At 46.5% G+C, this 25,663-nt stretch overlaps 1 protein-coding gene across 5 annotated transcripts in view; it reads right to left on the reverse strand.

The window, feature by feature from the left end:
- nrxn3a (neurexin 3a) overlaps positions 1-25,663 on the reverse strand; it is a 1,687,706-nt gene that overhangs the window by 117,507 nt on the left and 1,544,536 nt on the right. For all 5 annotated transcript variants that reach the window (XM_078562071.1, XM_078562070.1, XM_078562069.1 and 2 more), the window contains 2 exons: positions 15,676-15,768; positions 12,160-12,473 (listed from right to left, as the gene is read on the reverse strand). In XM_078562071.1, coding sequence (XP_078418197.1) covers positions 12,160-12,473; positions 15,676-15,768 — 407 coding nt within the window. The remainder of the gene's footprint in view (positions 1-12,159; positions 12,474-15,675; positions 15,769-25,663) is intronic.

The raw sequence follows: 25,663 nt of genomic DNA on the forward strand, positions 1-25,663 counted from the left end.
CCCGCCTGTGGATGAAGTTTCATGATACACATGAAGGCCGCCCGGGCTCTTCGCCTGCCCCCCACCCCCCGCCAACCTTAATGTTGGACGGGCAGCTCCGTTAATTATTTTAATTGGTAGTTAAATGGCCTCGATAGGCCTTTGACAGTTTGGCGCGCACCGGAGTCGGCTGCGCACCCACCGAACTGAAAACCGGAATGATGCGCGGTGATGTGGGGACGCACGCCCGATGTCACCGCGCGTCATTGTATGGGCCCTCCACCCCGCTCGCCGACCCGAAGATTCTGGTCACGGAATATAAAAGCGAGGAATTTATGATGAACCTCCATAAAACACTGGTTCAATCCCAGCTGGGGTTACTGTATACCTCCAGTTCTGGACATTGCACTATAGGAAGGACGTGAAGGCTTTAGAGAGAGTACATCTACATCTACAAGACACAAGTCAGGAGTGTGATGGAATACTCGCCACTTGCCTGGATGAGTGCAGCTCCCACAACACTCATAAGCTTGACACCATCCAGGACAAAGCAGCCCACTTGATTGGCACCACATACACAAACATTCACTCCCTCCACCACCGATGCACGGTAGCAGCAGTGTGTACCATCTACAAGATGCACTGCAGGAATTCACTAAGGCTCCTTAGACAGCACCTTCCAAACCCACAACCTCTGCCACCTGGAAGGACAAGGGCAACAGATAGATGGGAACACCACCACCTGCATGTTCCCCGCCAAGCCACTCACCAACCTACCCTAACTTGGAAATATATCACCGTTCCTTCACTGTCGCTGGGTCAAAGTCCTGGAATTCCTTCCCTAACAGCACTGTAGGTGTACCTACACCACATGGACTGCAGCAGTTCAAGAAGGCAGCTCACCACCACCTTCTTAAGGGCAACTAGGGATGGGCAATAAACGCTGGCCCAGCCAGCGATGCCCACATCCCGTGAATGAATTTTAAAAAAGATCCATGAGAATGCTTCCAGGGTTGAGGAACCTCAGTTAGTGGAGAGATTGGAGAAGCTGGGACTGTTCTCTTTAGAGAAGAGGAGGTTGAGAGGAGATTTGATAGAGGCATTGAGAGGTCTGGACAGAGTAGATAGGGAGAAACTGTTCCCGTTGACTGAACAGTTGGGAAGCAGAGGACATCGATTTAAAGTGACTGACAAAAGAATCAAAGGTGACAAGAGGAATTTTTTTTTCCCTGCAGTGAGTGGTGAAGATCTGGAATGCACTGCCTGGAAGTGTGGTGGAGACAGACTCAATTGTGACGTTGAAATGGATAATGCACTTGATGGGAAAAGATTTTGTAGGGATATGAGGAAAGCAAGGGGCGTGAGAATAGCTAAAGTGTTCTTGCAGAAAGTTGGCACAAATATAATGGGCTGAATGGCCTCCTGCAGTGTTGTGACCATTTGATGATTCTGAGTCATGACCCCAGAATGTTTCAAAATGCTTCACAGCCACACACACAGACATTCACACACACACACAAACATATTCTCACACACACAAAAACATATTCACACACACACAGACATTCACACACACACACAAACATATTCACACACACACAAAAACATATTCACACACACACAAACAGATATTCACACACACACAAAAACATATTTACACACACACAAAAACATATTCACACACACACAAAAACATATTCACACACACACACAAACATATTCACACACACACTAACATATTCACACACACACAGATATTCACACACACACAAAAACATATTTACACACACACAAAAACATATTCACACACACACAAACATATTCACACACACACAAACATATTCACACACACACAAACATATTCACACAGACACAAAAACATATTCACACACACACACAAACATATTCACACACACACACAAACATATTCACACACACACACACGTCCACACACAAACATATGGATGCCCACCCACACACACACACACACACATACACGCCCACACACACACACACACACACACACACAAATAACAGCAGAGTCCAAAACATGGTGATGTGAGGTTTATCATATGCCGCATTTGTTTTGAGTCTGTGTGTCTTTAATATTCGCAGTGTGAGAGATGACAAAATGAAAGCATTGCAAATAGCTGTGTGGTGCATTTATACATCTTGGAACCTCACTTTTTTCTAGCAGTTCAAAACAAGATAAGCTGAAGATCAGTGCCTAGGTAATCTTTAATCTGATCTACCTTTGGTGTTGCACAGCCCAAGTTACCAGGAAGTCTGTTTCATACAATAATCGGAATCCATTGAGAAGTGGTCCATGAGACTGTCCTTATTCCCATTTCTCATTAAAGTGCACTAAAAATGTAGCTCAGTAAAAGCACAAATTTCAGGAAGGCTGCTGCATAATTAATGCAGCAATAATTATATAAAGACTTGTGGACAAGCACACTAAGACTGCGTTTCACTCAACATCATTAAGGCTCAATTTAGTGCTGCACCTTAATTAGGCCGCCAACTCTTTGTCAGCTAATTGCAACATTTAAGTGTCGAAAAGCCCATTGGTGCCAGAAATCCCACAATCAACCAAACAGAGTCCTTTTCATTTTGAACCCTCTGAAACAACAAGCTGCCTGCGGAGAGTTATTGCTTTAATATTCTGAGGGAAGTGGTGTGAGTTGCTGAATGTCTTTCTGCAATGGTCACAGTCAGGCTGAGAATGTTTGTCAAATCCCATGACATTTATTGTCTCGCAGTAAAAGAGTGTTTATGACACAGTTATAATAACACAACTTCACGACTTGGAAATGGCTCCATACATCTCTCTCACTACCAGAACACTAAGCTGGGAGGATATCACCAAGCACTGTCCTTCTGAGTGCGCTGTCAGTGCTCAGAATGACCGGCGAAAGTGCAAAAATAAGCTTTACCAGCCTGGCCCCCGAACTGAAAGAACCGAAGAGGCCCAGGGCTCTTTTCTCCGAAGAGATGACCGTAGGATGACCTGATAGAGATCTTTCGGAGTATGAAGCAGCTTAACTGGGTAATCGTCGAGACGTTACCACTTGTGGCGGAAACCAAAACTCGGGGCGAATAATACAAGGTAGTCACCAAGAAGGAATTTGGGAGAAACCCCTTTTACCAAGAGACGGGTTAGAATGAAGGACGCAAAGGAGCAGAATTTGTACCTTGGCGGGCACGCGCCCGACCCGTTCGAGCATGAAATGACGCGCGTCGATGTCGGGGGCGAGTGTCCTGACCTCAACGCGCACTCGCGCAATATTTCGGTCGGCGGGCGTGCATGGGAATCGGCAGCGCACCCGCCGACAATTAAAAGGCCCGTTACGGCCATTATGAAGATAATGAACCTAAATTTTTTGCTAAACAAAAACAGAAACAGAAATACCTGGAAAAACTCAGCAGGTCTGGCAGCATCGGCGGAGAAGAGCACAGCTCTTCTCCGCCGATGCTGCCAGACCTGCTGAGTTTTTTCCAGGTATTTCTGTTTCTGTTTTTGCTTTGGATTTCCAGCATCCGCAGTTCTTTGCTTCTAAATTTTTTGCTGCCTGTCCAACCTGATGGGTTGGGCGGGGCAGGCGAAAAGGCCAAGCGGCCTTTGCACTTTTTTTTTAGGGAACCTCATCCACGGGCGGGACGTTTCGAACAGCAAATCAAAATAAATTAAAACGGTTTTACATTTCATTTATAACAAAGGTGCCCCCCCGCCCCCCCGCTCATATGACAGAGGGGACATGTTTTATAACATTTTAAAAAATCTTTCTTCTTTTAAAAATCTGTTCATCTCCCTGAGGCAGCTCTGTGCCTCAGGGAGCTTTTCAAGCACGCGTGATATTCACGCTCGCCCTCCTCCCACCGCCCGCACGGGCACCGCTGAGCGCCACTCCCTCGCGTGTCACGGGGTGAGATCGCAGTCCGGCCCCGATTGCGGGCAGCGGTTGGCTTCCCGACCGCCCCTGCCTGCCCCCTCCCAGCCCACCTGACAAAGGGCAAAACTCTGCCCAAGGAGTGTCTGAGACAAACAGCAGGGATGCATTTAAGGGGATGCTGGATAAACACACAAGGGATTAAGGAACGGAAGGTTAGGATGATCGGGCTAAATGAAGTGCAAAGAGAGGAAGGGGGATCGTGTGCAGCATTCCTCAACCAACGTCACTAAAACTGATTATTTGGTCCTCGTCATGTCGCTGTTGGTGGGAGCTTGCTGTGCGCAAATTGGCTGGTGCATTTCCTACGTTACAACATTGGCTACACTTCAAAAAGGTACTTCGTTGGCTGCAAAACTATTTGGGACATGCTGAGGCTGTGAAAGGTGTGAAGGAAATGCAAGTCTGTCTCTGTAGCCATGTGCTTTCCCAAATACACATTCAGAAGGGGTGGGGGGAGCGGAACGATTATTTTACTTTGCAATGCCTGTGGTTGAAATCTCAAAAGTCTCATTAATTAATACATAACGCACAGGCCATGGGCTTATCCAGACTTGAAATGTGCCCTGAATTTATAAGGTACCAAAGTGGACAAAAAACCAGACTTGAATCTTAAAAAAAAACATTAGAAGAGATTTTTTTGGGGAGGGGGGTAAATTGTACCAAACTTGCCGAGCTGAAATCCCAGGGGACCGAGTGGAACTTCAGCGCAAAGTAAAACCATAGAGGGCGGCAAACCAACGCCCTTGTCAGTCTCCTGAAAATTTCCCCCAGTAGTGTCCATGTTATATTTTGGAATTTCTAGGCACTCCTTATATGTCAAACCGCAGACACTCCAGTCTAGAACCAGGCTGGCGGTGAACCTGAGTCCAACAGGTCTGGAATTTCTCTCTGGCAGGTTGGTGGAGTTGGGGGCAGGGGGGTTGTGGGGGAGGGGGCAGGGGGCGGAGTTTTCCTGACCCACTGCTCAAAATGGCTGCCAATGGCGGTGTTCCACCCAAGTTATGGCAGGAGATCAGGAGTCAAGCCAGTGGGAATTCTCCCCGTGTTTTCTGTTAAGAGATTTCAATATCCTGTACAAATAAAGAACACACTTAGAAAATGTATGCGTGTGAATATCTGGGATGATTTGTCACCCTGAATGCAACTCAGGAACGTGGGCACCTTCCCGATTGACAGGGCTCATGGGGTGCAGAGTCGCAGAGTGGAATCACTGCGGGTTTGGTGAGAAGGGAGTTCAGTGAGGAGGGGAGGGAGGTGCTCCTTTCTTTTCTTTTCCTATCTTCTTCAGCCTCCAGGAGACCAGGATTTTAAAAGCTGCACGGGAGGAGTGATTTTTGTAAACATCCAAGAGTGACATCACAGGGGAAGCATAAGTTCATTGAGCGGCACCAGGAGCCAGTGCAAGAGGAGTGGCGGCCTTGGTAAGTAGGACCTGGTGAGTATTTCTTCTGTCCAGTCTTTTGAGTAAAAATTGGTCTTTAGTTTAGATCAAGTAGTGTTTAAAGTATGAGAAGTAAAGTCAGGTCCCTAGTATATATTTAATCTTTAAACTAGAGGAAGTAAAAGCAAAGGGAATAATTGAAGGGTAAGTCATGGCAGGGCAGCTCGGCCACGTGGAATGTTCCTCCTGTGCGACGTGGGAAAACAGGGACACTTCCAGTGTCCGGGGCAACCACATGTGCAGGAAGTGTCTCCAGCTGCTGCCACACGAAATCTGCATTTCTGAGCTGGAGTCACTGTGGAGCGTCCGCAAGGATGAGATCTTTGTGGGTAGCACGCACAGTGAGGTGGTCACACCACAGGTAAAGAGTGCACAGGCAGAAAGGGAATGGGTGACCACTAGGCAGAGTAAAAGTAATAGGCAGGTAGTGCAGGAATCCCCTGGGTCCATCTCCCTCGCTAACAGAATTTCCATTTTGGATACGCTGGGGGACATGGTTTCTCAGGGGAATATAACAAAGGCCAAGTCCGTGGCACCACGAGTGGCTCAGCTGTATGGGGTGGGGGGGAAGAGTGGGAGAGCAATAGTGATAGGGTATTCTATTGTAAGAGGAACAGATAGACGTTTCTGTGGGCACAGACATGACTCCAGGATGGTATGTTGCCTCTCTGGTGCCAGGGTCAAGGATGTCACTGAGTGGCTGCAGGACAACCTGAAGGAGGAGGGTGAACACCCGGAGGTTGTGATCCATATCGGTATCAACAACATAGCTAAAAAGAGGGATGAAGTCCTGCAAGCAGAATTTAGGGAGCTAGGAAATAAATTTAAAAGCAGGATCTCTGGATTACTCCCAGTGCCACGTGCTAGTGAGATCAGGAATAGGAGAATAGACCAGATGAACGTGTGGCTGGAGAGATGGTGTAGAAGGGAGGGGTTTAGATTCCTGAGGCATTCAGACCGGTTGGGGGGGAAGATGGGACCTGTACAAACTGGACAGGTTGCACCCCAGCAGGACCTGGACCAATATCCTTGCAGGGGTATTCGCTAGTACTATTGCGGGGGGGTGGGGGTTTAAACTAGAGTGGCGGGGGATGGGAACCTGAGCTGGGAGATACAGGAGAGGGAAACAAAGATAGAAATGAAAGATAGAAAACTAAAAACCAAAGTGGAAGGCAGAGGAAACAAGGGCTAGCAGCAAGTATGGCCATAGTACAAAAAATGTGCAAAAATGTTAAAAAGACAAGTTTAGAGGCACTGTATCTGAATGCACAGAACATTCGCAATAAGGTAGATGAACTAACAGCAAAAATAGATGTAAATATGTATAATATGATTGCGATTATGGAGACATGGCTACAGGGTGACCAAGGCTGGGAACTGAATATCCAAGGGTATTCGATATCTAGGCAGGACAGGCAAAAAGGAAAGGGACGTGGGATGGCGATATTGGTGAAGGATGACATCAGCACAATAGTGAGAAAGGATATTGGCTCAGAAAATCAGTCTGGGTGGAGCTGAGAGGAAGCAAGGGGTGGAAAACATTGGTGGGAGTTGCCTATAGGCCTCCAAACAGTAGCGGTAACATAGGGGACGGCATTAAGCAGGAAATTTGAGATGCATGTAACAAGGATGTTATGGGTGACTTCAATCTACATTTGGACTGGGCAAACCAAATTAGCAATAATGCTGTGGTGGATGAATTCCTGAAGAGTGTACGAGATGGCTCTTTAGACCAGTACGTCAAGGAACCAACTTGGATACAGGCTATCCTAGATTTGGTATTGTGGAATGAGAAGGGGTTAATTAATAATCTTGTTGTGCAGGGTCCTGGATCCTTTCCGGAACAGTGACCATAACATGATAGAATTCTTCATTAGGATGGAAAGTGAAGTAGTCCAAACCGAAACTAGTGCCTTAAATCTAGACAAAGAAAACTATGAAGGTATGAAGGAAGCATTGGCTACAATAGATTGGGGAAGTTCATTAAAAGGCACGATGGTGGAGAGGCAATGGCTAATATTTAAGGAATGAATGCAGGCATTGCAAACAGAGAGGATGAAATTCATCGTCACCTCCAGTGTGCCAGCTCAGCCTTCGGCCTGCTGAGGAAAAGAGTATTTGAGGACCAGGATTTCAAACACGATATTAAGGTCATGGTTCACCAGGCAGCAGTGATCCCTCCACTCCGATAGGCTACAGACTTGGACAACCTGCAGGAGGCACCTCAAAGCAATGGAGAAGAGCCACCAGCAATGCCTTTCGCAAGAGCCTCCAAATCGGATGGCAAGAAAAGCCAGTGTCCTTTCCCAAGCCAACATGCCCACCATTGAGCCACTAACCACTCAAAACTAACTCCACCGCCTGACTTGTGAATATATGTATATAGCACACTGCGCCCAGGCCAGGTAAGATATGGTTTACAAACTGCCCCAACAGCACAGGAACACATTGCAATCTTGGCATTTCCATGTTGTGACTGGCATCTCTCACGCTGTGCCCTTCCAGCCACAGGTCTGGAGCCAATGTTTTGCAGTTGATTCGAGTGCCAGAATAGGTTCAGGGCACTGCTCGAGCTTCACACGATGAGCTGCTGCTGAGTGCACAGTATGCACACTAATCGGCCTTCAACACCTGGAGATCCACCGATTTAAAGGAGGAGAATCTACGAGCGACCACTTCAAGACAGATGACTCATTCCTGTCGTCTCCTTCTGCCCATTTCCCCGACAGTGTTTCATAACACTGATTGTCATTTCTTCACTGTGATCTGCAAAACTACAGGCTTGATCTCAGCACAGGGTGCTGGTGTACCTTTTCCCATGTTACAATGCAGAATGCCTGATCAAAGAGTGTCATTTTACGGTGAATTAGATATTTTTAATGCGATTCCACTGAATTCATATCCTTTTATTAATCTGTTGAGAATTGCAATTTTCCCCCTTCTGAAGAATTGTGCAGAGTTTTATTTCAAATGAAATAAAGAGCTTACATTTATGTAGCCACCTTTCACACCATCTCAAAACGTTTTACAGCCAGCAAAGCACTTTTAAAAAGGTGCAATTCCCATTGTAAAATTGGAAACACGGTAGCCAATTTGTGCACAGCAAGATCCCACAAACAGCAATGAGGTGATGAACAGATCATCTATTTCAGTGACGTCGGTTGAGCGGTGAATATTGGCCCAGGCGCTAGCTTCTCTTCTTTGAAATAGTGACCATGGGATGTTTTATGTCCACCTGTGGGAGCAGATGACAAGAGGCCTCGGTCCTAGCTGAAAGGCTGCATTCAGAAACACTTCAGGCCCAGTTCTAATTGCCTGTGAGGCAGCGAGAGAGAGGGCACTTCAAGTTCCTGTTCCTTTTCCGATACTGTGCCGTTGAAACCCAGATAAAGATTGTCAACCCCAAGGCCTGGAAATTTATCCTGGGAGTGATCCCACTCTCCCATCTTTGCCTGAAGTGTGGTGTAAACTCCGAGTATCCATGGAAGACAAAAAGGGAGCAGTTCCTAAGTGATTCTCTAGGCCGAGGTTTTAAGGTCAAGTCCTGAAAATATGATTTGCCAGCTCTATGTCGTGGCCAATGTAACAAAATAGCACTGTATGGTATTATGAAGAACATGAAGTGCCCCGATATTCATGTATCCAGTGCCCCGATATCCATGGAGCCAGTGCCCCAATATTCATGGATCCAGTGCCCTGATATCCATGGAGCCAGTGCCCCTATAGCCATGGAGCCAGTGCCCCGATATCCATGGAGCCAGTGCCCCTAAATCCATGGAGCCAGTGCCCCATAGCCATGGAGCCAGTGCCCTGATATTCATGTATCCTTGGAGCCAGTGCCCCGACATCCTTGGAGCCAGTGCCCCGACATCCTTGGAGCCAGTGCCCCGACATCCTTGGAGCCAGTGCCCCGACATCCTTGGAGCCAGTGCCCTGATATCCATGGAGCCAGTGCACCAATAGCCATGGAGCCAGTGCCCTGATATCCAGGGAGCCAGTGCCCCGATATCCATGGAGCCAGTGCCCCAATATCCATGGAGCCAGTGCCCCCATAGCCATGGAGCCAGTGCCCTGATATCCAGGGAGCCAGTGCCCCGATATCCATGTATCCAGTGCCCCGATATCCATGGAGCCAGTGCCCCCATAGCCATGGAGCCAGTGCCCTGATATCCATGGAGCCAGTGCCCCGATATCCATGGAGCCAGTGCCTTGATATTCATGTATCCAGTGCCCCGATATCCATGGAGCCAGTGCCTCGATATCATGGAGCCAGTGCCCCGACATCCATGGAGCCAGTGCCCCGATATCCATGGAGCCAGTGCCCTGATAACCAGGGAGTCAGTGCCCCAATATCCATGGAGCCAGTGCCCCGACATCCTTGGAGCCAGTGCCCTGATATCCAGGGAGACAGTGCCCCGATATCCAGGGAGCCAGTGCCCCGATATCCAGGGAGCCAGTGCCCCGATATCCTTGGAGCCAGAGCCCCGATATCATGGAGCCAGTGCCCTGATATCTAGGGAGCCAGTGCCCTGATACCTAGGGAGCCAGTGCCCTGATATCCAGGGAGCCAGTGCCCCGATATCCAAGAAGTCAGTGCCCCGATATCCAATGAGCCAGTGCCCCGATATCTAGGGAGCTAGTGCCCTGATATCTAGGGAGCTAGTGCCCTGATATCCATGGAGCCAGTGCCCCGATATCTATGGAGCCAGTGCCTGATATTCATGGAGCCAGTGCCCGATATTCATGGATCCAGTGCCCCGATATCCATGGAGCCAGTGCCCCGATATATATGGAACTAGTGCCCCGATATCCAGGGAGCCAGTGACCTGATATCCAGGGAGTCAGTGCCCCGATATCCAGGGAGCCAGTGCCCCGATATCCCAGAGAGCCAGTGCCCCGATATCCAGGGAACCAGTTTACACACACTTGCCCAATGTTTCATTTTGATCTTTCATTTGCCACTCCCTGTGTTTTGTGTCCTTTCTCCCTTTCCCCTTTCTATTCCACCTTCTTTCTCTTTTCTCTCTCTCTCTCTCCCCCTCTCAGTGTCCTTGGAATCACAGCATCGCGCAGCGCACCAGGGAGGCCATTTGGCCCAATGAGCCTGTGACAGCTCCTTGAAAGAGCTATTCAATTAATCCCACTCCCTCTGCTCTTTCCCCATAGCCCTGCAAATGTTTCTCCTTAAGATATTTACCCAATTCCCTTTTGAAAGTTACCACTGAGTCTGCTTGCACTGTCTTTTCTGGCAGTGCATCGTAGACCATAACAACCTGCTGAATGAAAAAAAAAATTCTACTCATTTGCCCATGTTTTTTTTAATCAATTATCTTAAATCTGTCACCTCTGGTCGCCACTGCTCCTACCAGTCAAAAGTATTTTCTCCTGCTCTAATCTATCTAATCTTGAATGCTCGTATTAAATCTCCCCTGAAACTTCTCTGCTCTAAGGAGGACAATAGGTAATCTATGAGAGGAGTGCAGAAAGATTATTAATTTAATAGCGTTCAAATCCATTCACATCCTTCTAGCAATCCAAGAGGGTTACAAGGCGATTATGTTGAAAGGGTTTCACATTGGCTGAGCAAGCAATTCTTCTAAACTCAATCATTACCAAATCCCTCAGCCATGATAATGCATGATCTCCATGCAATTGGCAAAATAGGAAACTTAGAACATAGGAAATAGGAGCAGGAGTAGACCATTCAGCACCTTGAGCATGCTCCACTATTCAATCCGATCCTGGCCGATCATCTACCTCAACTACGTTTTCCCTCTCTACCCCCATATCCCTTGGCTCCCCTAGTGTCCAAAACTCTAGCAACCTCAGATAATAATCAAACAGAAAGTGCTGGAAGATGCAAAAGGTCCAGCAGCATCTGTTGGGAGAGAAATGGAGTTAACATTTCGAGTCAGAACCGAAGAAGAGTCATATCGGACTCGAAACGTTAACTCCGTTCCTCTCTCCACAGATACTGCCAGACTTGCTGAGTTTTTCCAGCACTTTCTGTTTTTTTATTTCAGATCCCCAGCGTTTGCAGTATTTTGCTTTTATCCATCGATCTCAGCCTTGAATAAACTCAACGCCGGAGCATCCTCGGCTTTGTGAGGTAGAGAATTCCAAAGCTTCACAGCCCTATGAGTGAAGAACTTTCTCCTCCATGTCCTAAATGGCTGCCTCCGACTTCTGGACTATGATCCTTAGTTCTAGACTCCACAGCGAGAGGGAAAACAACCTCTCAGCAGCTACCCTGTCAAACCCTCTAGGAATTTTATATGTTGCAATTCTTCTAAATTCAGTCCATTTTACTCAATCTCTCCTCATTGAGGAACTATTTCTGCTGTTGGGTGGGTTCAGAACAATTGCGGGAGCGTGGGCAGAGGATCGTGTTAGATCCAAATCAGTTAGCAGTGAAATCAAGAGCAACTTTTTAACACGATGGGTATTATATCTGGAATACTCTTCTCTAAAAGGCTATGGATGCTGGGGGTCAACTGGAGCTTTCAAGGCTGAAATCAATCATTTCTTTTGTTGGGTAAAGGTGTCAAGGGATATGGAGAAAAGGAAACTAAATGGAGTTGGGGTGCAGATCAGCCATGTTCTCATGGAGTGGGAGAACAGGCTCCGGGGACTGAGTGGCCTCCTCCTGTGCCTACAGGAATGTCATGCTGCCAAAAACAAAAACTTGAAAGTGAACACCCGTCCACCCCCACCTCTCCCCCCACCCCCCCGCCCCGCCCAACAGAAAAAAACAACACAGCGTTCCCAACGGTGAAGAGGAATTACCGGGTTGACCTTCATTGTTCCTCGGACCTTCCGGGCTGTGGTGGTTGCCATCGTTGTGGTCGTCGCCATGATAGTGGTGGACATCTCGGCCGGTAAGGTAGTCGCCATTGGCTGGTTGACAATCACCGGGGCCACCTCTCCCACCAGCCGCACGGTTCCGTTGACCTTGACGTTGGGGTGGCTTTCCGCAGCCATGTTAAGGACCTTCAAGCCATTGTAGTAAAGGCCAGACATTTGACCCTGGAATGGGCGGCTCCTATTCTTTCCCCCAATTGTAATCATGGCCTGGGTATTGAAGATTGTCAGCATGCGGCCTGGAAAAGAAGAGAGGTATTACCATATTCACTGACTTGGTTGTAATCCCAATGACACGTCTGCTCAAGCAAACGCACATTACGCACGCTAGACTTATCACAAGATAGAGGCATGCATTCCCTCTTTCAGGCTACACATAATGTCCTATCATATAATTTGTTTGAAGCATGACATTCAAAAAAACAAGAAAGTTGGTTTCTGAAAGGACAAATGCAATGGAAGCAATAAAAGCCTCATTGCCAAGCTTATCTGCATTGCACAGAGCATTAATCATTTAAATGCACTTTTGTCTTTCCTTTAACTGGATTTGAGATTCTCTCTGATTTGGGGGTGATGTGAGAACTTTATATTATAGTCATGAATAAATTAGGAAGAGTCTAACTTGGTCACATACACAAACAGATACTTCCAGCTAAAGTTATGAGCCTACAATTGCCAATAGGGGACCAATTATATGTACATAATATTTATACATATATAATATATATATATATATAAAATCTCTCTGTCCGCCATTTTAATGCTCTCATTAATTCACTCATTTTGCGAACGTAGCTAGGAAAAGGATATCATCTGACTGCATGATTTGTTGGTACACTATTATCCTCAAGTTATCATTTTGACCTTCAGCACTTATTGTGCACATTGATGTAGAACACTGATCATGCAGTTATACCTTAAAGGGGCATGGTGATGCAGAAGCAGCAGGTACACCGTGCGAGTCTGACTCCTCATTGGGAGCTTTCATCACCCTTTTTGAAGGTGCTGGCCTGGTAGTAAAGCTTAACCCTTTGGCCAGTGGGGCTCTGCTCAGGCATATTTGCTCGTTGCCGGAGGGTTCCTCCATCCCTCGGCAGAGTGCGACACATAGCCAGGCAGTATAACTCAAGGCAGACCAGCTACACATTGCACCATACAGGTACCAATGCGAGACCAATGTACATTCTCAAAGAAGCTCTCAATGGCATGTTGACATGGAAATGCTGATTCGGTAAAAAAAAATGCTGCCTTTCGAAAACACAGGTATTTAATTATCTTTAAACACAGACGTTGTTAGATCTAAGGGTGTGTCATGCACTCTAATTATAAAACAGTTATCTGCAATAATGCTCCAATCTCTGGAGAGCTATCTAAAAGTTCATTAAAATGCTCTTATTTACATCCTACCCATTGTCAAGAATTACACCTTTACTCTCAAATGCATCACATTTGCATTTAAATATGTTTTACCTGTGGAAAGCTAATTCAAACCAATTTAAGGTAATTTTTTTAAAGAAGAATTCTTTGAACAATTATTCATGATTAAATTACTTTGACAAACGGGCCAAACCAAAACTTAGGTCAAAAATTTAAAACAGACAAGAAACACCAAAAGCAAAACTCCTTCTTGCAAAGTGACAAATATTTAATGCGAGAATGGGTCAGGTTTTGGGTGAAAATTGCACGCTGACATAAAACTCCAAGGGCTTGAAATTATAACGTGAGACTGTTCGCAGACAAACACTTAACATATTCCAGTAAACTTTGTATCATCCGGCACTCTTCCAACTGGAATTCTCCATTAACCGGAATTTCTAACAGCTCGATTTGACCTCTAAAAGCCAATCATTTTCAGCGTTCAGATAATGCATTCTTCAAAATAAACTAATAATAATGGATTATAAATCCGCAGAAGTTGTTCTTAGGTTTTACATTGGGCTTATTCAATTATTGACTCAGTTTCGGTCATTGTGCCTGAAGAAAGATAGGCTGCACCCCGTCTCGTGGCTGGGGTAATGTAACTCCCCCTTTAGCCAGCATATTTTTTATTTAACCAGCACCACCTGTTTTCCCGAGCATGCCGGACAACAAAGATTTTACTGGATATAATATCCCTCCAGCCACTGTTCTAATAGAGGGGCTTGGCTCCGTGACCAGCATTTTCTGCTCTGGATCAGAGTATGTGGTTTTGAGCCCACTTCCAGAACCTCTACGCTGCAGGAGATGCTGTCTTACAGGTAAGAGCTTAAACTGAGACTCTATTTCTATGGGTTGCCAAACCTCCAGAACTGTCCCAAGAATTGAACGCTAATCTCCAGGACACTGCTGTGAGTAAAATGAAAATGGGACAATAAAAAACTTTTTTTTTCATGTTCATTTATTGACTGGATAAATATTAACGATAAGGGGAAGAGAAAAAAAACAGTGCGAATAACCATCAAGATTAATCCAATTGGTTCATGAAGAGTCTACTGGCTCTCCAATTGGCCACGGAAAGGCGGGGTGGTTGGTGTGCGTGGGCCAATGACAGGAGGCTTTGAGGCTGGAGATCACGGGTCCCAGCTGTAGGCCCAACAAAAATTGGCAAGCCGGGCCTTGTCTACCTTTTCCTCAAACCTCTACCTTGGGCAGGCACTGAACAGCCCAACGTAGGAACAAGAGCAGGGGCAGGCGATCTCTTCCTAGCATCTCGCTCTCGGCCAACACCACCAATAAACAAACTAAGCTGCTTGTGGGGTTTTGCCATATGCACTGCCTTTATCTCCATAATAACCGTCACTATGCGACATGCACATAAGCAGTTTATAAATGCAAAATTTATTTTGTTCTGCAGCATATTTCAAGACACAGGTTTAAAACTTCGTGAGCATCCAAAAACAATACGAATATAATAACCATGCATGCATCCATTTGAATATTAAGTTCTGAGTCATATTAACTTTGACCTTACCATGAGCGTTAAAGGGACTTTAATGATTAGGATCTTGAGTAAAAGGTGATATTAAGTAACACTTCATTTAGATTAATTTGTGGTTTCTTATAAAACATTAAATTCTTCAATTGGATGTAAAGTGTCCACTTTAAAAGCAAGCTTATTTTCTACACATTTACCCAGTGAATTATCATGTATTATGCAAGTTACAATTCACCTTTTTAAGAATTCATGCATAATTTATTACGAAGCCAAAGGCTTGACAGTCCCTTTAACTACAGTTTAATAATGATGAATTATAAAGTGATTTATCAATATAAAATGAAGTGAAGTTACACTATACAAGTTATAAATTACATTAAGTCAAGACTTGTGTTCAATATACAAGATTATTTTTAAGTTACTGTTTTTTCAAAGACGACTTTTAATGCAACCTTTAGATTTTTTTTTTAAAAAAAAGAATGAACAGAACAAAAAGCGTTAACGTTAAAGTTTTTAATGGAGTTTACCTTTCTCTTGTAGCCACTCATCAAATACTATTCCTCTGAATTTTTTGGGGATTTTCGTTTTAGCAATCGCCAGGCGTTCATTATCAATGTTCCCTTTAAAGTTTAAAGAGACAGCTTAAAAAAAATCTGGAAGGTCAAGGGTTAGTTGTGAACATCTTACATTTTATTTGCAGTGTGATTGTTTTTGTTGTGATTGAGATTTATAGGGTGTAATATCATTGCATCGAGTTACCACACTTCTTTTAACTGACTCTGCACACCCTCGGCATTAGCAGAACGTCAAGTCTACAGCAACACTCAATCGCCACTGTTATTTTCCTAAGTCCCTGTGACCATGGGTAACCCTTTAACATTTTTCGGATGGAGAAGACGCCCTTCCCTTGGACTTGGAATTGTTGATTAACTGTTCTGCAAATTCCGATTCCCTAGCCCAAGTGTTTCCCCAGGTGATGGGAGGGAGGGTGTTGCAACCCCAGTGGACAACTTTCTCAAGAGTCACTTTCAGCAATACTCTCCAGAGATTTCTGCACTCCCCCAACCTGTGTCTTCTGGTCTCGTTCATCACTGATTTTCGGCAGTAACTATTGGCGGCCGCACCTTCAGTCATTTTGGCCCCAAGCTCCAGGATTTCCTCCCTAAACTTCTCCGCCTCTCCACCTCCCTCTCCTCCTTTAAGATGCTCCTTAAAACCCACCTCTTTGACCAAGCTTTTGACCACCTGTCCTAATGTCTCCTTCTGTGGCTCAGTGTCTAATGTTGCTTTGTTATGGTCCAGTGAAGGCCCTGAGGCCGTGAAAGGTGCTATGGAAATGCAAGTCCTTTCTTTCCCACAGCTTGCTCAGTAAATTAGAATTAACGATAGTCACCAAATTGGCCCGTGATCTTTGCATTCTCTGAGTAAAATGTCTAAAGGAATGAGGGTGATGGACTGGCTGAGGTGGATTGTCAAGGTCTGAACCCTTGTAAAAATGTTAATCTTTATCCCAAAAGCTAAAGAAATAGGCAGAAAATGACGTAGATCAAGGCAGTCAGACCCTGAAAGAGAATAAATAGTTTGAAGTTAACTGATGAAAATCTGACCTCAAACTTCCCCCATCTTCCATTTCAGATGCTAACTGAACTTTCACCTTCCTCACATTTTTCTGCTTTGGTTTCAGATCTCCAGCATTTACAGTTTTGTACTTCTGTCTCTAAATCTGAGTGGGTGCGTGTGTGTGCGTGTGCGTGTGTGTAAGTGTGTGCATGTGTGTGTAAGTGAGTGTGTGTGTGTAAGTGTGTGTGTATGTGTGTAAGTGTGTGCGCGCGTGTGCACATGTATGTGTGTACGTGTGTGTGTGTAAATGTGTGTGTGTAAGTGCGTGTGTGTGTGTAAGTGCGTGTGTGTGCGTGTGTGTAAGCGTGTGTGCGTGTGTGTAAGTGTGTGTGCATGTGTCTGCACGTGTGTGTGTGTAAGTGTGTGTAATTGTGTGTGTGTGTATTGTCAGGATTTTCCGGTCATTGGGTGGGCTCGGCGGGGGTGAGCGTGAGTGGGCTCGGCGGGGGTGAGTGTGAGGTGGGCTCGGTGGGGGTGAGTGTGAGTGGGCTCGGTGGGGGTGAGCATGAGGTGGGCTCGGCGGGGGTGAGTGTGAGGTGGGCTCGGCGGGGGTGAGTGTGGGTGGGCTCGGCGGGGGTGAGTGCGAGGTGGGCTCAGCGGGGGTGAGTGTGAGTGGGCTCGGTGGGGGTGAGTGTGAGGTGGGCTCAGCGGGGGTGAGTGTGAGGTGGGCTCAGCGGGGGTGAGTGTGAGGTGGGCTCGGCGGGGGTGAGTGTGAGTGGGCTCGGCGGGGGTGAGTGTGAGTGGGCTCGGCGGGGGTGAGTGTGAGTGGGCTCAGCGGGGATGAGTGTGAGTGGGCTCGGCGGGGGTGAGTGTGAGGTGGGCTCGGTGGGGGTGAGTGTGAGGTGGGCTCGGTGGGGGTGAGTGTGAGTGGGCTCGGTGGGGGTGAGTGTGAGGTGGGCTCGGTGGGGGTGAGCGTGAGGTGGGCTCGGCGGGGGTGAGTGTGAGGTGGGCTCGGCGGGGGTGAGTGTGAGGTGGGCTCGGTGGGGGTGAGTGTGAGTGGGCTCGGTGGGGGTGAGTGTGAGGTGGGCTCGGTGGGGGTGAGCATGAGGTGGGCTCGGCGGGGGTGAGTGTGAGGTGGGCTCGGCGGGGGTGAGTGTGGGTGGGCTCGGCGGGGGTGAGTGTGAGGTGGGCTCGGCGGGGGTGAGTGTGAGGTGGGCTCGGCGGGGGTGAGTGTGAGTGGGCTCGGTGGGGGTGAGTGTGAGGTGGGCTCAGCGGGGGTGAGTGTGAGGTGGGCTCGGCGGGGGTGAGCGTGAGGTGGGCTCGGCGGGGGTGAGTGTGAGGTGGGCTCGGCGGGGGTGAGCGTGAGGTGGGCTCGGCGGGGGTGAGCGTGAGGTGGGCTCGGCGGGGGTGAGTGTGAGTGGCCGCGAAATGGGGCCGCCGCCCGCGATTGGGCTCCGACCGAGATTTCACACTGGCCAATGAACATGTGTCTGTGTGTGTGTGAATGGGCATTAGCGTGTGTGTATGGTATGTGTGCGTGTTGTGCATATGTGTGTGTGGGTGTGTGTGTGTTTGTGAATGTGTGTGTGGGAGGGTTGGGGGTGTGTGAGTGTGTGTGATGTGTGTCTGTGTGTGCATGTGTGGTATGTGTGTGTATAGAAGTGTGAATGTGTATGTGCTGAGTATGTGTGCATGTGTTGTATGTGTTTGTGTGTTTACAGATGTGTATGTGTGTGTAGTGTGCATGTGTGTGAGTGAGTGTGTGTGTGTGTGTGTGTGGTATATGTGTGTGTGTGTGTGTGTGGTATATGTGTGTGTGTGTGTGGGGTATATATGTGTGTATATGTGTGTGTGTGTGTGTGTGTGTGTGTGTGTGCGCGCGTGTGTGGTATACGTGTGTGTGTGAGTGTGTGTGTGTGGGGTATGTGTGTGTGTGTGAGTGTGTGCGTGTGTGTGGTATATGTGTGTGTGTGTGTGTGTGGTGTGCATGTGTGTGTGTGTGTGGTACATGTGTGTATGTGTGTGTGTGTGTGTGTGTGTGGTATATGTGTGTATGTGTGTGTGTGTGTGCGTGTGTGGTATATGTGTGTTCATGTGATTTTTTTCCCCACATCCATTTTATGTTAAATGTTAGATTCGGCTTGCCAAACCTCCAGGATTACCCTGGAGTCTCCAGGAATTGAAGATTAATCTCCATTAATATATAAATGCAAGTCTTTCATCTTCTTTTCCAGAACACTGCTGTAAGCAAACTCAGGAGCAAAATCATTGGGCCATTAAACAAAAGACTCTGTCTTTTTTAATCTTCTTTGAACACCATTAGTTATAAAAATATTGGAGATAATTAGCAGCCAAGATGAATTCGATTGGTTAACAAGAGTCTGCTACCTCCCTGATTGGCCAGGGGAAGGCAGTGAGCCTGGGCTATGACCAATGGTGGGAGCATGAGGGCTGGGCAACTTGAGGTAAGGGGTCAATTGGCAAAACCTGAAGGATGCCTCCCCGCATCCCCTCCCTGCCCCGCCACCAGCCCTATGCCAGAGGTTAGCTGACAAAAAAGTATTTGTTTTCTTTCCTCACCTCTCATGGGTCAGACGTTTAATAATTCTGAGCATGACGTCCAGGGTGACTTCCTTTCCTCAATCTTCTTCCTCCTTCAGAATTTTCTTCAGCTTCCCCCCCTCCCCCACCATAAACACGCCTCCACCTCCTTGACTATCTCCTATTCTTCAGGTGTGAGGCTAGGCCACGAGTGCAGGATGCTATCACGGTGAGCTATTCACATTTTTCATCCAACACTTTCCTGAGGGAGCTATTGGAAGGCATCCAGGAGCAGATAACCAGACAAGTTCCCCACCACCACCCCCCCTCTCCACCTCCATGAGTCAAACTCCTAGTGTCACTCAACTGAGGAGGTCACTTAATTCAGCATAGGAAGGGCATCAAACCAGAGACATTCCATTCTCCCTACCTCTTGGCTCCACAGGCCTTACGTCTTCGACTGAGACGCAAGACTCAACTTTCATTTCTCTTTCGGAAAATAACAGTGGAATTTAGTCGCCTACAATGTATTATATCATTTAAATAACTTTTAAAAGACAAATTAAATTGGAATGAAATTTCTCTCATGGAAGAGGCAATTGCAGAGCGAGAAAACACTTTCCTTTCTTCATAAGACCTTGAGAAAGAGATACTGTCATTTTAAAATGCATTATCATGACCAGGCAAAGCTTTTCCCAGGGCATATAAAGAATGATTTATTTTATCTTTTAATCATTTTAATGGACTAAACATGCATAGTCATTCCATTTCATTTCTCCTTAAAAAAATGACACTTGCTCTTTTTTAAAAAAAAAATTAGGCACACAGAAGACAGATATTGGGGTCCTGCTAGAAACCATGCTTATCCAATGAATACCTTTGATCCAAGAGCAAACAAACATGTCATGGCGCCACATCCACCTTTTTGATAAATATCTCCAGAAAAGGCATTATTTTTTCGGGAAAAAAAAATTACACCATGATTTACTGTATTTTTTAAGGTAGATTTTACAGATTTTTAAAAGCTTTTTTTAAAAAAAAAAAGTGTTTTGGTTTTGTGGTGTGATGCTGTATTCCCTGTGGTTCACAGTCGTCATGGTAACGCGAGGAGGCAGTGATTTGAGTGACGCTCCCGGCTGTTGTGGTGCATGATTCTGGCGAGGCGAGTGTGAGAGACGGGCTGGGAGTTGGGAGGATTGGGAGTGCGAAAGAGCATTTTACATGGTTTTAAATTTCTCTCATTTCAAATATTTGTACCCGGGATCAGAAGAGTCCAGGTTAAAGGAAAATCAAGTCCCGCCAATATTATTGAACCATGAGGCCAGAACCATGGCATAAATTTCAAGAGCCGCCATTTTGACAAATACTGCCAGTGAAAGGATGAATTCTGTTTTGCTTGCAATCTTTTTCGTTCTCAGTGAATTGGCCCTTGGTTCATCAAATGAGGCAACCCTATAATGAGTATTGTATGTGCTTTTTTTAACCGAACTTGAATTTAAACGGCAACCTAGGCACTGACAAGTGTTGCTGCCACGACCTCCTTCCTCACCAGGTATTGCCAAGAACCCGAACCCTTCAGAGAAGAAAAATCTGCCTCAATAATATTAGGGAAAGTGGACCTCTGAGAATAGGCTCTTGAGAACTGTTTCTTTCACAGGCCACGCGCAATCTACCCTGCAATGGCTTCCATCCTACAAGGCTGACGTTGTGAGGGGTCACGTCTTAGCGACGCTGGAAGCGATTTCCACAAAGGAGGTCATGACCTGGTGACCCCAGGCCCCAGCCTTCCTTCAGAAGCCATCCCGTTGGTCTCCTATCTGTGTTATGGTGATCATGCAAATTCAGCCCCAACGTCTTTTGGAGAAGAGGAGAAAACAAAAATCTGAACAAAATCTCTCTAAAAGTCCAGGTGACAATCCAGATAAAAAATCTTAATGAGATGGGAATGGATGATTCACTTTGTTGACTCAACACCTTTCCTTGTTTAAGAAGAGCCTCGTGGCTCTTTCAGATAAATTGTCTCTGAGCTTCTGATGAAGGTCGGGATATATGAAACCTTGGAATTACAGAACTTAAGTATTGCTAATCAAAGAGACATAGGGCTGAATTTTGCCCTTGACAGGCGGGTGGGCCCGACCAACTCGGCGGCGGGCAGGCAGTCGGTCACCGCCGCCGAAATGGGCCCCACCGCCATTTTAAGTAGGCGGGCCAATTAAGGCCCAGCCAGCGTGATGCCCGACGGGAAGCGCTATGCGAAGGGGGGGAAGAGGGGAATTCCCCAAATGCGAGAGTGCGCTATTTCGCGCATGCGCACATCTCCCTGAGGCTAAGTGTGGCCTCAGGGAGATCGCTGAAAGGTTGTCAAAGTTTAAAAATAGAAAAATAAAAAAATCATTAACATGTCCCCCTCATGTGACAATGTCACACGAGATGGGACATGTTAATAAAGCGCACAAAAACTTTATTAAACTCTTTTAAAGCCGACATGAAACCTCATCCTGCCGGTGGATGAGGTTTCATGTTTTTTCTATTGCCCGTCGGGGCTCCTGGCCTGCCTGCCAGCCTTACTATTGGACAGGTAGGGCCTTTAATTGTTTTAACTACCCTGTCAATGCCCTCAATTGACCATTGACAGGTCGGTAGGCGAACAGATGATCGCGCTGTCCGCCCGCTTTCCTGAATATTTAAATGGGGCGGGATAACGTTGGGGGTTCCGCCCGGTGTCATCCCGCATCATGTTCGTGTCGGCGAGCGGGCCCCACCCCCAGCTCACCGACAGAAAAATTCAGCCCGTGCTGTCGAAGCTTTTCGCCGTGCGCTCATCAGGACAGATGCAAGAATGCCAAGCTTCAAAGGGAACAACAATTTGTACTGCGTGAGAAAAGAGTCAACTTGCCTTTTTTGACGTTAAACAAAAACTTGGGGGAATAACTGTTCCCCTGGTGCATTCTCCATGTTAATGCCTTGACCAATCAAATTCCAGTTGCCAACCTTTTTTCATTCAGTATAAATTGTTGTCCCCTTTGAAATTTGGTACTCTTGCATCTGTCTTGATGGGTGCAAAATGAAAATCTTCGGCAACTTGTCTTTTATTTCAGCAATATGAAATCTTGTTTTTTTATATGTTTGTGCAAGGATTGGACACAGAGGAAGGGAGTTTCCAGCCCCTCGCGCCAGCAGGATCTTCCGGTCCCACCAACGTGAATGGAGATCTCAATGTCTCTCCGGCCCTGCCGCGGGGGGGAGCTTGCTAAAGGGCAGGGCCGGGAAGTTCCAGCCAGAGTATTTATGAACAGAGTTTAGGTCCTGTCCGTAGACCTGACCAAATATCTAATAACATGGGTTAACAACCAAAGAGGCTTAGATTGTACCTATCATACTTCTCGAAATACAGAAGCCTTCACTCAATGTTAGATAATTCCCTTCTTGCCTAGGGAGGTCAGGGCATTTTGAAACCCTTGTTGTCAAAACTGAAGAAGGACTTTTGTGTATAACCTTTTAGCATATGCATTGCTTGTCCATACAAGTAACTTATCCCAGCAAGTACTGAACCTTCATTGTTCCTTTTCTACAAACAAGGATTATGTCCGTGTCATTCACTGACATCCAATCCTCTCGTGGGTTCAGTATGCTAACGGCTCATCCACCTTTGATGCCCCCATTCTTAGTTCCTTCAGCAATTGTTATTCTTTGCCTTTGATCTCTAATGGAACTTATCTTATCCACTGCAAAAAAATAGCTGCCTCCATGCACCATAGTTTCCTCTTTTGTGGCATCACCTCCTTGTGTCTCAAGAGATCTTCAAGCGTAGTAAAGTCTGTCCAGGAGTGTGCTGCGATCAAGACTCATGTGATCTGCCGCCTGCCAACACAAGCATGTTCCCAGGTTCCCAAGATAATGGAGCTCATTAAATTCCCTTAGTTTTTCCCTTCCAGTCTAAAGCCTTTGAGACCTTTAAGCACGAATCTCTCACTGCTTTTTGACTCATTTAAATCTTCTCTCTTACTCTTTGCAAGTTTTAATAGTGTCCTGGCCTTTGGGTCTTGATCTTACCAAAAAGGAAAAAAAAGCTTTCATTTGACTAAGACGAGGTTGACCCGACACAGTGGGGCATAAAGAAGACAGGAGTGTTTTATCGGAGAGGGCAATTTTGTCAGTCTTGAGCCAAAGCACACCTTGCTGCTATATTTTAATCCAAATTGGTGATAATTCAGAGTAAAGTGCTGTCCTCAATGTCTAAACTCCCATTCTTGACTAATGGCAACCCAGGTCATAAGCAAAGCCCGTCAGCCCAGGAGCAAAATCATTCCTGTCGAATCCCAGTAGTTAAACTGTAAAGCAAGATTTTAGAAGGTTATCTCCGCTAGACTAACAGATAATTGCAGACACTCCTTCTGCTTTAGGCTTGACAGCTGCAATGCCTGCGTGTTGTCACCAATTATATACTGTGAGCAGTAATTGCACAGACTCGATGGTGAGGCTGACCTTTCTTGAAGCTGTTTTTCGATGGCCAGCTCCTCCGGGGAGAGAGTGGACGTATTATTAAGCATCATTTTCTCTCAATATTTTTCTTTGTCCGCCTTTGGCAATTGGCAGGCTGTAATCTCCCAAAGCGTGATGAGCGTGGTGAGAGTTGACCATTAAGGCCCCATTGTTGTACTCTTTGGCATGCCCCCGCAGTCACTCAATCTCCAATTTTACTCTTCGGCCTCCAAACAAGATAGCGACGTTGGAACAGGAGGAGACCATTCAGCTCCTCGATGTTAAGATTCAGTCAAATCGTGGACAATCTGTATTTTTACTCCATCCGTTTGCCTTGGCGACGTATCCTTTTATACCAGGGGCTAGCAAAGCCCCGGCAAACTCAGATTGGAATTACTGATGAGCTGGCACCTACTGCTTTTTGTGGGAGCGAGTTCCAGATTTTCCGCGAGCATCCTCTGTGTGAAAAAGTGGCCAGGATTTTACGGCCCCTCCCGCCCGGTGGGATATTCCGGTCCCGCTGAACTGAATGCAGATTTAAATGGCTCGTCCCATCCGCTGGGAGGGGGAGACACGTCTGGTAAAATCCTGGCCAGTGTCACTCAACTTCGGCAGGGCCTGGCTCTGATTTCAAGGTTATGCCCTCCTGTCCCAGACTTCCCAACCAGTGGAAAATGTTTCTCTCTATCTACCTTATCAGTTCCTTTCAAAATCCTAAAAACCTCAATCAAATCTCTGCTTAATCTTCTATTTTCCATACAAGCCTAGTTTACATAATCTCTCCTCATAATCTAACCCAGGGAACTCAGACAACATTCTGATGCATCTGCACAGCACCTCCTTCCAAGGCTAATGTTAGACTTTATTGCAAGTGGGTTGCAATGTAAGAGTAAGGACATTTATAAAGGGCTTTGGTGAGAGCGCACCTGGGATACTGGTTTAGTCTCCTTACACAAGGGACAATATACTTGCAATAGAGGGGATGCAACAAAGCTTCACGAGACTGATTCCTGCCGATGAGTGGGCTGACCCATGAGGAGAAATTGGGTCGTCTAGGCCTATATTCCCTGGATGAGATGATCTCCTTGAAACATATAAAAATCTTAGACAGCTTGAGAGGATAGCTGCTCAGAGGCTGTTTCCCTTGGTTGGAGAGTCTAGAACTAGGGGTCATGGTCTCAGGATAAGGGGTCGGTTATTATGAGGAAATATTTCTTCACTCAAAGGGTTGTGAATCTTTGGAATTCTCTACCCCAGACGGTTGTGGATACCCGATTGTTGAATATACTTAAGGCTGGGAGAGACAGATTTTTGGTCTCTCAGGGAATCATATGGGGAGTGGGCAGGAAAATGGAGTTGAAGCCCAAGATCCACCCATGAGCTTATTGAATGGTGGAGCAGGCTCGAGGGGCTGTCTGGCCTACTCCTGCCCCTATTTCTTATGATCTTAAGTTCTTACATCTTTTCTAAGGTGTGGCACAAAGAACTGCACAGTCTAGATGTGGTCTACCAAAACCTTGCCTTTATTTAGCTGGCTTAATAGAGCTGAAAGTCCCAGGGAACTACAAGGGTCATGTCTGAGTGGGAACAGAAGAATGACTGAAGCAGATAGCCAACGGCAACTTCAAAGACGTAGATTGTAAGGTAGCTTTCTGAAGATGAGGAGAACACAGCAAGATGAAAGTATTTAGTGTCATGGGGTTGGGGTGGGGGGAATCCAGAGTGTGGGGAAAGGTGATTTTTTACCACTGATGGTGGAAAGCTCTAGATGGGAGAGCAGCAGAGCAGAGCTGGAAGAGCAGAGGGTAGTGGGAGGGATGTAGGGCTAGAGGAAGTTACAAAGATAGAGGGGGTTGCAGTGGTTTAAGGCGAAGACAGATCTCCAGCTTTCCAAGGCAACTTAGGACGGGCAAAAAAAAACTGTGTCAAGGA

This window comes from Cetorhinus maximus, chromosome 18 (genome assembly GCF_964194155.1).
Source record: "Cetorhinus maximus chromosome 18, sCetMax3.hap1.1, whole genome shotgun sequence".
NCBI classification, from domain to species: domain Eukaryota; kingdom Metazoa; phylum Chordata; class Chondrichthyes; order Lamniformes; family Cetorhinidae; genus Cetorhinus; species Cetorhinus maximus.